The 15,029-nt window shown below is 33.0% G+C and overlaps 1 protein-coding gene across 1 annotated transcript in view; it reads right to left on the reverse strand.

The window, feature by feature from the left end:
- Positions 1-15,029, reverse strand: part of COL19A1 (collagen type XIX alpha 1 chain) — a 433,347-nt gene that overhangs the window by 281,506 nt on the left and 136,812 nt on the right. The window contains exon 11 of the mRNA XM_049777641.1: positions 9,090-9,143. Coding sequence (XP_049633598.1) covers positions 9,090-9,143 — 54 coding nt within the window. The remainder of the gene's footprint in view (positions 1-9,089; positions 9,144-15,029) is intronic.

Consider the following 15,029-nt stretch of genomic DNA (forward strand, 5'->3'; position numbering starts at 1 on the left):
TCAATTCAATAAAACACTTTAGTAAATAATGGGGAGCCTGAAACTCCATTATTTCAACCTAATAATTGCAAAGAACAATGGGAGAAATTATAGAGGACAACGGCAAATGGTCATATGAAAAGAAACCTGGGCAAATTTCCAAGCCCACCAAAATACCTGAGCCTTATTGATTAGTACCTAAAATCAACACTTAATAGTTTAGCAGAAAAAAATTAAGGAAGTGCTAGCTGGTAAAGTTAAGCAATTCATAGATGAACAATTCAACCAACTCAAAGAACTGTTTAGATGAGAGAAAATACAAATGGGGGTGAAGGAACTAAAGAATATGTTAGCGAGCCTTATAGCAGAGTTATACAGGTGGAGAACCATATAAATGAAGTTGAAGACAATTTACACGCCAGCATTGGTAAATAAATCAAAAAGGAAGGGAGAGACAAAATAATGAAGAAAGAAAAGATAAATAAACTCTGACTTAAAGGAATACTAGAAGTGGAGGAAAATGTGAAAGGGGAAGAACAAGTAGGGAGAGACATAATAGCAGAGAACTTCCACAATCTCTGGAAAGAGGCTGCTATACAAATCTAAGAGGCAAAAAGAGTGCCAAACACAATATACCCTAAAAGAACAACACCAAGACATAGAGTGATTCAAATGGCAAAAATCAAAGTCAAAGATAGACTCTTTAAAGCAGTAAGAGAAAACCTTATTTATAAAAGAAAGAACGTAAGAATTAAAAGAGATCTTTCATTTGAAACAATCCTCGCAAAAAAGGGTGGAATAGGAGCCGAAGAGATAGCATGGAAGTAGGGCAGTTTGCCTTGCATGCAGAAGGATGGTGGCATACCAAATTGTTCCCCAAGCCTGCCAGGAGAGATTTTTGAGCATAGAGCAAGGAGTAACCCCTGAACGCTATCGGGTGTGACCCAAAAAACAAAAACAAAATAAAACAAAACAAAAAAGAGTGGAATGACATATTTAAATTACTAAGTAAAAATTTTTTTAGCCTAGAGTCCACTACCCAGAAAACCTTTCATATATTCATGAGGGAGGAGTAAATAAGTTCTCAGACAAAAAAGAACATGCAGCATTTACACTAACCAAATTGACTCTAAATGAACTACTCAAAGATCAACTATATAAAGCAAACAAAATTATAACATCAACAGTCTTATACAATATATAAGTCGTATATATAGGTGTTATAATATATAAGTCTTATACAATATAATTGCACAACAGCCTTTTCTGTTAATAGTTTTATTAAATGTCAATGAACTAAAGTCTCCCAATAAAAGATATAAAGTAGTGTATTGGATCAGAAAAAAAACCCAGCCGTTTGCTGCTTAAAGGAAACACACTCAAAATCTCAGGATAGACACAGGTTTACAGTAAAAGGATGAAAAAAAATTATACAATTATTCAATTTTGGGGAAAACAATAAAGCTGAGATAACCATATTATATCAGACCAAATTGTATTTAAACTCAAAAAATACTTAAGTACAAGGATGGACACTACTTCCACTTAGATACAAGGATGGAACTATTTTTTAATAAATGGAACAATAGACCAAGAAGTATTAACCCTAATCAATATACATGCAACAAAGGTAGAATCAGAAAAGTATGTCAGGCTTTTGCTCAAAAACCTAGAGAAACATATGTACAGTAACATGAGAGTAGAGGAAGATTTCAACATGCCACTCTGGCTAGATCCATGAAGCAGAATATTTGCAAATACTATATGAGAAACTACAAGGTTTGGAACTAATTGACCTATAAAGGGCCTTTCATATTCAAAAAGCTGAATAAACATTCTTCTCAAGTGTACACAGAACATTGTCTAAGAGAGATAACATATTAGAACACATGCATAAATTAAAAAATTTACACAAACATAAAAATTATACCATGCACTCTATCAGACCACATGCCACAGAGATCAAGTTTGATAGTAAAAAAAGATATGGAGAAAATATAACACCTGAAGACTAAACAACATAATGCTCAGCAACAACTGGGTCGAAGAAGAAATCAAGGAAGTAATAAAGATTCCTTGAGATGAATGATAATGAAGAAATAAATTACCAAAATCTATGGTACACAGCAAAAGCAGTAATGAGGCAGAAATCACAGTGATACATTTCTACTAAAGAGTGAAGAAAAAGGCAAAACAAATAACCTAAAGATACATCTTAAATATCTAAAACACTAACAACAAAGGAACTCAAACTAAAGAAAATAAAAAATATAAAAAGAACCAGAGCAGATATCAACCATATAGGAACAAGGAAAACAATACAAAGAAATGATGAAACTAGGAATTGGTTTTTTAAAGAATAAAATAGATAGGCAAACAACTGGCAAACCTCAGAATAAAATGAGAAAATTATCAAATAAATTGGATCAGAAATGAAAGGGGAAGAATTACAACAACCCCCCAGAAATCCAAGACATCATTAGAACATATTATTAACAACTGTACAGTAAACCTCGAGAACATAGAAAAATGGAAAGATTTCTGGAAACATAATCTCCCAAAACTGAATGATGAAGAAATAGAAAATAGAAATAGAAAACCTAAACAGGCCAATTACAAGAAAGGATATTGAAACAGTAATTAAAAATATTCCCAAAAATAAAAGATCAGATGGGTTTATGGGTTTTATCAAACATTTAGAGAAGTGATACTACCATTGATGTTTAAACTCTTCCACAATACTGAAGAGACAGAAATCCTCCCTAATACTTTCCATGAAGCTAATATTACATTCATCCCCAAAATTGACAAAGATACTACCAAGAAAGAAACATACATGCCAATTAACATTAATGCAAAAATCTACAATCTTAGCAAAGCTAATCCAACAACACACCAAAACGATTATACATCATAACCAAGTGGGTTTCATCTTGGGAGTGCAAGAATGGTCAACATATGCCAATCAGTTAACATCATACACCACATCAATAGCAGTAGCATAAAAAATCATATGATCTTACACCAGTGAGGATGGTGCATATCAAAACTGGAAACAATCAGTTTGATGGGGATGTGGTGAGAAAGGAACTCTCATCCACTGCTGGTAAGATGCTGCCTAGTCCAATCCCTATGGAAAACAGTATGAAGGTTTCTTAATAAAATCAATATTAGCTGTGATATGACTCAACAATCTCTCTTTTGGGTATCTATCCCTAGAAAAGAGAAACATTAATCCATTTGTATGTAAACACACCACTATTCATCACAGCACTCAGAACAATGGCTAAGACTTTGAATCAACCTAGATGTCCAATGACACATGAGTGGATCTTGAAGATGTGGGTATATATACAATAGAATACTACAGTACATAGCTGTAAGGAATTGTGGAATCGTGCTATTTACTACAACATGGATGGAATTGGAAGATATATTAAATCAAGTAAAACAGAAGAAGAATAAATACAGAATCACATCACTTATATGTGGTATTTGTAATGACTGCATGAAGAAATACAATGGTCTAAATGAGAGTTGTCTTCAACACCCTTGGCCTTAGAATATAGCTAGGAGAAGGAAAGATATGGAGTGGAGGAGGAGAAACAAATATGAAACGATGGGGGCCAGGGTCCAAGCAGTCTCAGGTGCATTGGTGGAGATTTATAAAAAGGACAGAAGTAAATATACAAGCCAAAGTCAACAACAATTGGAATAACGAGACCTAAATTCTCCAATCTAAACTTTAAACTGGCCTGTTGTACTAGTAGGCTGGAGAGCAAAGGGCAGTGGTATGGGATAGAATTTTGAAAAATTTGTGGATGAAAGTTGACACTGGTGGTGAGATTGGCCCTGATTCATTGTATGACTGAAATTCAAGTATGCAGGACTTTGTAAATCACAATTGTTTCACTAAAATAAAAATAAATTAAAAAGTAAATAAACATTTCATGTCATGAAAATAATTCTGGTCTGAGCATGAAAATACTGAATTCAAAACATAATAGTGTTTCAAGTTTCAGTGACGAGGTCCTCATCATCATGTTATATATTATTAAATATTATTGTGTATAAATAGAACAGTAAAACAGTCTTTCCTATATTAACTCTAATTATAACCTTTATAGGAAAATTATTAGCAGTTGAGTCAGTTAATTATCCTTATTTGTTTGCCAGTGGCCATTAAGGGCTGGGCAATAATGAAACCAATTTAACTAGATAGATTTGAATATTGAATAGTACTAAAAAATATATAGTAATGTGAATCTAATAGTTCCCTGATATGTTTAATTCTGTTAGACATGCTCAAATCTTTAGAGGTAAGGGAGTGTGAAGAGAGTCTGAAAAGGAAAATTAATTTATGTATAATATTTGGTAAGTTATTTCATCATTCTCCATAAAGTAGGCATAAAATCATAGCTACCTTGAATGATTGTTCTGAACAATAAGTCATAAAAATACTTAGTATGGGGTAGATACTTAATGTGTTTTTTTTTACTTCCCAGTTTAAGAGATAATAGTTTGCTTAGTTTGTGCTCTTTTGATGGGTATGTAAGAATTGTGTTTCAACTCACATAGGATAAAGTGTAATAGAGCAGTATTTCACTTGTCATGCTTCTACTTTTATGGCCATAAAAGTGAGGCAATGTAACTCTTGTTTTCTGACAAATAAAATGTTAAAGTCATGGCGTTATGATCAGTTCTACAAAACAGATCAGTAATGTTTTTATCAAGAGCAATTTTTCTCCTTATGTCACACTGATATTATCAATGTTTTTAAAAACTGGGGAGAAAAAGACAGCACTCACCATAATGAATCAAATAGAGCAGACTCTGAATTCCATATTAAGATGAACATCTATTAGCAATGTTTTCAATAAAATTTAGGAGTATAAACATTTTTAACAGCACTCTAATTGACTTTGCCTGCTATATGGAGACAAGAACTCATCTAAAGGCAAGATGAATTCTGAAGAACAGTATTACAGCTAATATTATGAATCGAGTAGATGATAAATTAATTTTATTTTAAAAATAAACATGTTGAAAAAGACTCATAGTATGTAATATCTTCAAATACCAGATAGTATAAAATGCTCTTATTTTAACTAATGAATAATTTTTGCCCTATGTTGTACTTAATAGTCTTATTCTCTAGCAATTGCACTAGCTGTCACCAGTTGATATCTCTGTTTTGTGATTCCAATATTTTTGTACGGCCTTTTTTAAATTGAAGACAATAAAAATGATGCAGAGATAAAAGCTAAAGTCAACAATTTAAATATTTCTCTAATTAATGCTACTACACAAAAATAAGTGAAGATTTATCTCAGGCAAAGATAAATCTATTTATTTAACTAGGTTTTTAATCATTATAAATGCGTTATATTTTTTAAAAAGTGATACAGTTTTAAATGATCCAGATATAATAACTCTCTAATCCTACAGCAACCAAAAATACTGAAGAATAATACTATATGACAATAGGAAAAGGTGATGTACTAAGAAGTAAGCAGAAAGGTAGTGGCAGAACTGGAAACCAAGTCATGTTAGTCTGGCTTCTAAAAACCTAAAGTTAACAAATTTGTAGGACTTCCTCTTAAGATGATTATATATTTCAGTAATTTTATAATATATTATAATAAAACTTTTAAATGATTGGATAAAATATTTGTAAACCTAAGGTCTTGCAAACGCTGCTAACTTTTAGTAATTAAATTTTTCAACTATTTCAATCAATGGTAAGCATTATTTAAAATGCAAGGGAATATTGACATGATTTTAGTTCAAAACTGTTAGTCTACTTCTCCAAAACCTTGGAAGATAAGTCAAAATTTATATATACATACCGACAAGAAAACATTTAGGAAGACAACAGCATATTTTTGAATTCTAATAAATAGAAATCATTGTTGGTTTTTAGTTGTTAGTTTTAGACATATTTTGGATATTAGCCCCTTATTTGATGGGTATTGGGTGAATAGTTTCTCCCACTCAGTGGGTGGATCTTGTATCCTGGGCACTATTTCCTTTTAGGTTCAGAAGCTTCTCAGCTTAATATAGTCCCTTCTGTTTATCTCTGCTTCCACTTGTTTGGAGAGTACAGTTTCCTCCTTAGAGATGCCTTTGGTCTCATTGTCATGGAGTGTTTTACCTATGTGGTGTTCTATATACCTTATGGTTTCAGGTCTGATATCAAGGTCTTTAATCCATTTGGGTACATGATGTTAGCTGGGGGTCTGAGTTCACTTTTTTTGCAAGTGACTAACCAGTTGTGCCAACACCACTTGTTGAAGAGGCTTTTCTTGCTCCATTTAGGATTTTTTGCTCCTTTATCAAAAATTAGGTGATTGTATGTCTGGGGAACATTCTCTGAGTACTCAAGCCTATCCACTGATCTGAGGGTCTTTCTTTATTCCAATACCATGCTGTTTGATAACTATTGCTTTGTAATACAGTTGAAAATTGGGGAAAGTAGTGTCTACCACATTCTTTTTCCCAAGGATTGTTTTTGCTATTCTAGGGTGTTTATTGTTCCAAATGAATTTCAGAAGTGTTTGATCCACTTTTTTGAAGAATGTAATGGGTACCTTTAGAGTGATTGCATTAAATCTGTGTAATGCTTTAGGGAGTATTGCCATTTTAATGATGTTAATCCTGCCAATCCATGAGTAGGGTATGTAAACACTGTACTTTCAATAAGATTTGCAATTTCTAAATGGAATTTGCCCAATTTGAGAAAAATGTGACGCAGAAGAAATTATTAAAATATACATTTACATCAATATATGTGTAATCTTCAAGTATAAAGACTATACAAGAGGTTTTTTATTTCATTTAGCTATATACATTTTTTCCAGTTTTCTCTAATTTGGAAAGTATACAGAGTAAATTGGTCCACTGAGTTCATTACTACTTATTCTACCAGAATGGTTTTGAAATTATAATACTCACTAGGTCTTACTTTAATTTAAATTGAAAAAGCTATAGTAAGACCCTTTATTTCCTGAAGTGTCTATCTGCACTTAATTTTTTTTTTATTTTTGGGCCACACCGGCAGCGCTCAGGGGTTACTACTGGCTCTACACTCAGAAATCGCTCCTGGCAGGCTCGTGGGACCATATGGGATGCCAGGATTTGAACCACCGTCCTTCTGCATGCATGGCAAATGCCTTACCTCCATGCTATCTCTTTGGCCCCCGTACCTGCACTTATTGAAAGTCAAAGTAAACTGCTATAAATTATGAATAATTTTAGTTTTTAGAATAAGGTTTTATTAGCATTGAAAAACACACAACCACAAAAGTGGCATGATTTAAATGGGGGTTTTAGGTAAGTAATAATAATAATGTGGAAGAGGTCAGGTTCTTTGCTATCATCAACTACTAGAGTTTATTCCTGGATTAGTTCTCCATTGGGAATCTCCAACTGGTACTCTTTAATACTTTGACCACAGTTCTCTAGGATTTTAACTATCAGATTCCCACGGGATTGTTCACTAAGAAAGTAGAGTGGTCAACTGTTCTAAAATATTTTTATTCAAATCAAAAAAGGAAACCACAGCAAAATAATTGAATTGTGGGCACTTCCCTTAGTATAGTTAGTTTCTGTCTGGTAAATGTTGTTTAATGATCTAAAGATCAACTGACATTTCAGTGTAAAGTCCATACTTAAATCATTCTTCATTTTTCATCATGATACAAAATGTTGTTCTGGAGGGATAATTGTCTTATGGAAAAGAAGAGATGCTAGGATTTGAATACATTATAGGAGAGAATATGTCTGAAATAGAAGAATTGGTACAAGAGAAGTTTGTCAATACTGATTTCACATTGGACATTTTTTCTTCTTTTACTTAGATCTATAATATTACTTACATATCCTACAATATATAAAGAAAAAAGGTGAGTCCTGGGTAAAAACCCAGGCCACACTGAATATACAAAAAAAGCTAAAGGGTCTATAACACTCATCAGTGTCCCTGAAGAGATTAAAATGAAGGACTACTAGTTGAAGGAATCATAGATAAGAGTTTCTGAAAGGGACCCTCATTAACTGCTGCAGGAATTGTTCACTGGTCCAATATTTTTGGATGAAAATTATAGACATTACTCAAAAAATAGGAGTTGAGCTTCCATATAACTCAGATATTTCACATAGGAATTCAACCCGAGGGCACTAAAACAATGCAGGAAAGGTATATTCATCATGTTTTACTATGTTCATTGAAGCACTATTGACAAAAGCCAAAATCTAGAAACAACTCAAGCCCAAGAACAGATGACTGGATAAAGCAGTTTTGGTCCAAGTACACAATAAAATACTACTCAGCCAGAAGAAAAGATGAAGTCATGCAAGTTACTGCTTCATGGATAGAGCTGGAGAATATTATGCTGCATGAAATGAATCAGAGAGAAAGTGACAAAAAATGATTGAACTTATTTACAGAACATTTATAGGACATAAAGGGACATATTAGGAAAGCGAAAAATGCCAAAAGGCAATAGAGATGAAGAGCAGGAGAATCACATTTAGTTGGAAATTCGCCACTGGGGAGGAAAAGTTAAGTCAGAAGAGACCACCACAACAACGATAGAAGTGATCACTCTGGTGAGGACGGGGTCCTGAAGAAGGCAAAGTGATAGACATGGTAATCTATCAGTAGCATTATTGTAAACCACAGTGTTAAAAGGGGGGGGGGGTAGTGACTTCCAGACAGGCAGATGGGGTGGTGGTCAGGAGGGAAACTGGGGACATCAGTGAAGGGAGAGAAATGAACATTGTGATGGGATTGGTGTTGGAACATTGTGAGCCTGATAATCTGAACAAAACTGTAACTTTGTTGTTCATGGTGACTCAAAAAAGCAACTAAAAAATTTCAACCCAATTAGTACAAACAGGAAGAAGCTATTAAGTATGAGTGCATGCATAATAGCCAGGGAAATACCCAAGAAAAACAAAAATACTGGGTTTCTTCAAAGTTATATGAAAAAATACCTCATTCTTTGAGGTTAGTCCTTCTAAGGACAGTAAAAACTTAATAGTATTAGATAATTCATTACAGAAAAAAATGTAAATAGAATATTAGGAGGTTAAAATGTTAGACTTACATCTTGACCATTAATGCCAGCCAGACCAGGATCTCCCTTTTCTCCTTGGTGACCCTAGGGACAAATAATTTGTACAATTAAAAGTGTTACATTTAAAAATATTACTAATAAAAGTGTTAGTTATACATTATTGTTTGTATACTTATTACAACATATTTCACAAACTGCCTTTGCTACAAGATGGATAGAATTTGATGTATTTTGGTAGATGGCATGTCACATGAACAAATATTTTGTTACTTCACATTAAATATATAGAAATAAAGCAAATGAACAAACATAAAAGCCAAAATAAACACTTTGCTATATAAAAAAAAAACAAAAAAAAACCACTATTTTAAAAAATTCTGAGTTCTAAAACCAAACAGTTTAAAGTTTCAAAAAAGAACTACCTAAAAGATTAACATGTATTTATAAAATATGAGTTACTTATTTTCTTTCATCTACAGTAAAATACCTACTAAATGACAACTTTGACAAACATATTTGAACATATATCAAGTTTCATTTGACCAGTGATTTGACTTGTACTCATATATCTAAGGGAATACTTAAGAAGAAAATCATTACATAGTAAAATGAAGAATAAAATTCTCTTTATAGTAGTGAAAAGGAAAACAACATTCATATTCAATAATATAGAACCCATTAAATAAATTATGTTATATATAGTATATGATACAACCATTAAAATAATTTTTTAATTTTATTTCTCATAGTAAAAGACTCATGATAAAAATAATAGGGTATATTAGGACCAGAGCAGTGGGAAAGTGGTCCCTCAAGCCAGAGCGATTTCTGAGCGCATAGCCAAAAGTAACCCATAAGCATCACTGGGTGTGGCTGAAAAAGAAAACAAAACAAAAGAATAGGGAATAAATAATGGATTGACAAACTGAAGTGAATTAATGTAAATCAATGCTTATTTTATCACTTTAAAATAATAAATGTTTAAAATAATCACTAATACCATTGCAGCCACATAATGTATGAATACCATACTACACAGAGTAGGATACATTTTTTCTTGTATACAATTTGAAAGATGTATATAAGTATATATACTTACATATAAGTAGATATATGTGTATAACCCCATTAAATAAATAAAAACTAAATTAAATGCCTGTCTGCTTAATTATCTATGGATGTGCTTATCTGTGAATTAATCTTAGAGATCTTAGAAACAGTACTGTAAAAAGTAAAGTGGGAATTTATGTATTTATATAGGTATTATATAGTTTTACTTTTAATTTTACTTATTTATTTTGGGGGACAATAAATCTAGTAATAGCTAGGGCTTACTCTTGGCTTTGCACTAGCTATCACTCCTAAATGATTTTGGATAACCATATGGAATCTGGCGAACAAATCTGGGTTGACCATGTGCAAGGCACTATACAATCACTGTGGCACCATCCTTAATACTTTTTAAATGATAAACTATATGTTTAATCAATAAACAGAAGGTAAAAGGAGTTGATCGATATAGTAAAAAAATTTAAAAATTCACTAAGTAAAATATATTAAAGAAAACCACCATATTCATACAAATATCAATCTATAATACATTATGTGCATGCCAATATATATATATATGCGCAGCAGAAGTGGGAGGAGTAAAATACTACAAGTAGTAGTAGTCATAGCAGTAGTAATAATATGCTTGTGCAACTAGGGTGATTTTAAAAATACAGTGTGTACTATTTTTGAGAATATAAAACAAAAATCTCTTACAATGACCTTCAGAGTATATATAAGGCAAGTTAACATTACCATATGTGTCTAAATACAAGTGATATAACTGTCAGAAGAATGTTACTCAGTGGATTACTCTCAATATCTGCCTCTACTCTTCATCTCTTTTGTCAAGGTATTTTAATATTGGCATTATTAACATATGACAATATTTTTGTGAGGAAAAGATTTGTACTATATCTTATATCTATAGTCATTTCTCTGTTTTCTAGAGACCAACAATTGATCTCTTTCCTACTCTCAATATGGACATACAAAATTTTCCTATAGAAGAATACTATCTCCAGTTGAGAACCAGTGATATCTATAATGTGTAAATGTTTAGGTTCATGATATAAAATGTTACAATGAGGGGATGAACAAAATTCTATAAGAAATTTTATTATATTCTCTACTATCTTATGAGTATTTAAATGAGACATTAGAATTAGGTGGGTACTAAATATTTTCTATTATAAATCCTATTTTTTATGGGGAGAAGTCTGTTGCTGTTTGGTATTTAGATGAAGAAAATAAGACACTCAAGTGTGAATGTTTAATACATCTACAAGAGAAACTGGACATCAGGAACCAGCAGCTTCTTTTCCCTTTTATTATTTCCATTGAGAAGAAAACCATTAATATGAAACAACGACATGACGGATTTAATCTAGAAATACAGAATCGAATGTTACAGATAACTCAGATTGTTTCTCATTCTCTCTATATGCTTTTTTGTTTGTTTTGCTTTTAAGCTACACCTGGTGATGCTCAAGGTTACTCCTGGCTATGCACTCAGAAATCGCTCCTGGCTTGGGGGACCATATGGGATGCCAGGGATTGAACCGTGATCCATCTTAGGCTAATGTGGGCAAGGCAGATGCCTTACCGCTTGTGCCACCACTCCGGCCCTTGTTTCTTTATGTTTAAAATAAAATTGAATTAGGTATTTCTGGTTATTTTCTGGAAAATACAATAGATTATTCTAGTCTGAAACTAAAATACAGTTCCAACCAAAGGCAAGAGGATAAATGAGAATTATGTTACATGTAAAATGTTTTTAATACCTAGTCTTTGATGAAACAAATTTAAAAACATTATCCAGAATTAATATTTTCAAACTAAAATGCAATGCATTGTCATAAGAAATAATACACTCAAAAGATGAAATTCTGGGGCCGGAGTGATAGCATGGAGGTAAGTTGCTTGTTTTTCTGCAGAAGGACGGTGGTTTGAATTGTGGCATCACATATGATCCCCTTTGCTTGCCAGGGGCAATTTATGAGCATAGGGCCAGGAGTAACCCCTGAGTACTGCCGGGTGTGACCCAAAAGCCAAAAAAAAAAAATAAAAATAAAATTCTTTCAAGCAGCTTGAATTAATTACTCAAGACTGCAAACCATTATGAATGTTATTAACAATTCAGTTAAGAAAAAATATACTAATGTCTCTTCTAAATTTCTTAATATACACTGAATTATCTGTTAAGTATTTCTAGAGTAAAAGTTCATTTTAATTCTAATAACTCTAAAAGGTCAGTAAACTTATTCTCATTTACTTATGGTTTTGGGTCTGATATCCAGCTCTTTAATCCATTTGGATTTGACCTTTGTGCATGTTGTTAGATTGAGGTCTGAAGTTCGCATTTTTTGCAAGTAGCTGACCAAGTTATCCCAACACTACTTGTTGAAGAGGCTTTCCTTGCTCCATTTTGCATTTCTTGCCCCTTTATCAAAGATGAATTGATTGTATGTCTGAAAAACATTCTTCAAATACTAAAGTCTATTCCACAGTTCTGAGGGTCTGTCTTTATTCCTATGCCATGGTGTTTTAATGTCTATCACTTTGTAATACAATTTAAAGTTGGGCAGAATGATGCCTCCCATATTCATTTTCCCAAGGGTTGCTCTTGATATTCACAGGTTGTTTATTGTTTCAAATGAATTTCATGAGTGTTGATCCACTTCTTTGAAAAATGTCATGGGTACCCTTAGAGGGATTGCATTAAATATGCACAATGGTTTTGGGAAGTATTGCCATTTGAATGATGTTAATCCTGCCAATCCATGAGCAGGGTGTGTGTGTCTCCATTTCCTTGTGTTCTCTTTTATTTCTTGAAGCAGGGTTTTGTAGTTTTTTTTTGTAGAGGTCCTTCACCTCTTTAGTTGACTCCAAGATATTTGAGTTTGTGACACTAATGTAAATGGGATTGTTTTTTAATGTAATTTCTTCTCTGTCATTATTGGTGTACAAGAAGGCCATTGTTTTTCATGTGGCAGTGTTGTGGCTGCCACCTTGCTATATGAATCTATTGATTTTAGAAACTTTTTAGTAGAGTCGTTAGGGTTTTATGAATATAATATGTCATATGCAAACAGTGAGAGCTTGACTTCTTCCTTTCCTATCTGGATGCCCTTAATATTATTTTCTTGCCTAAATGCTATGGCAGTATCTTCCAGCACCATGTTGAATAAAAGTGGTGAAAGAGGACAACCAGGTTTTAGAGTGAAGGCTTTATTTTATCTCCATTGAGAATAGTATTTGCCGTAGCTTGTGGTAGATGGCCTTGACTATATGGAGACAAGTTTCCTTCAATCCCATCTTGATGAGAGGGTTTTTTTTTTTATCAATAATGGATGTTGGACCTTATCTATTGCTCTCTCTTTAATTTATTGATTTGATCATATGGGTTTTCTTTTTCTTTTTTTTTTGATATAGTGTATTATGTTGATTGATTAACTCATGTTAAACCATCCTTGCATTTGTGGAATGAAACCTACTTGGTTCTGGTGTATGTTCCTTTTGATGTGGCATTGGATCCTATTTGCCAAAATATTGTTTAAAATATTTGCATTTGTGTTCATCAGGAATTTTGGTCTGCAATTTTCTTTTTTTGAAGCATCTCTGGTGTTTGTATCATGGTGATGTTAGCTTCATAAAGACTATTTGGGATTGTTCCTGATTCTTCAATTTTATGAAAGAACCTGAAAAGTATTGGTAGTAAAAAGGTTTGAAAGAATTTCTTAGTGAATCCATCTAGGGTTGTTCTTTTGTTTTCGGGAAGACTTTTGATTACCATTTTAATTTTCTCAGTATTGATGGGTCTGTTTAGATATGCTGGATCATCATGGTTTATCTGTGTGAGATTATAAGATTCCAATAATATATTTATTTCTTCCACTTTCTCATGTTTCATAGCATAGAGTTTGTTAAATTAGTCTCTGATTACCCTTTGAATATTTGCAGTATCTGTAATGACCTCTCCCTTTTAATTTATAATCTGGTCTATTAAGCTTCTCTTCCTTTCTTTGTGAGTTTTGCTAGTGGTTTATTAATCTTGTTTATTTTTTCAAAGAACCAACTTTTGCTTTTGCTAACTTTTTGGATTGCATTTTTTTTATTTATTTATTTATTTTTTAAGTAAAGCAAAGCTTTATTCTGTCAACCTACAAACCTACAAGCCATAAACTGATCAAGCCACCTTACAGGTGGTGACCCCACCAGGGGGTCATAAGCCAGGTTATATAGGGCTAGAAACAGGAAGTCTTGACCTTTAAGTTGACTGGCTGTTTTCTAGGGTGTTTCATTATATCCTTTCATGGATAGATGACAAGGGTGGTATATTGTGGTTTATAGGGCCTTGGGATCTGAGTTATTGTTGTTGGGATAGAAACTTAGCCTTTAAATGGAAACTTATTAGCCTTAAACAGAAACTTAACTTTAGGTTGAAGGAGTCCCTTCTTCTTTAGGCTTCTCATTCCATCCTCTTCTCTTGGACCTGACTCAAATCTTTGTCTCTCTTTGAGGTCCCTCCATCCCCATCCCTAACTAATGGGACTTTAGCACAATCATCTTAACTGCACATATACAAGCCTGAATAAAACACGTGAGAAATATTTTGTGTAACATAATCAGAAACCTCAAACAAATTGTGTAAGCAAAGTTTATGAGAGACCTCTGGGGTGACAGTTTGGCCCAACCCTCCATCCACAGTCTACGTATAGTCCACAAGAAAATGGAGGGTGTTCATTCTAACCAGTTGTGTATCATCTCGTGTCTATCAGCTCTATCAGCAGGAGCATCAGAACAATCTAGGATTGCATTTTTTATTTGTCATGGGATTTAGTGTCATCTTTGAGCAGAAGCTTGGTGTGTCTCTTGGTCTGTCTTATTTTAAAGTAGACTTGTCACTTTTAAGGCTGC

This window comes from Suncus etruscus, chromosome 7 (genome assembly GCF_024139225.1).
Source record: "Suncus etruscus isolate mSunEtr1 chromosome 7, mSunEtr1.pri.cur, whole genome shotgun sequence".
Lineage (NCBI taxonomy): Eukaryota > Metazoa > Chordata > Mammalia > Eulipotyphla > Soricidae > Suncus > Suncus etruscus.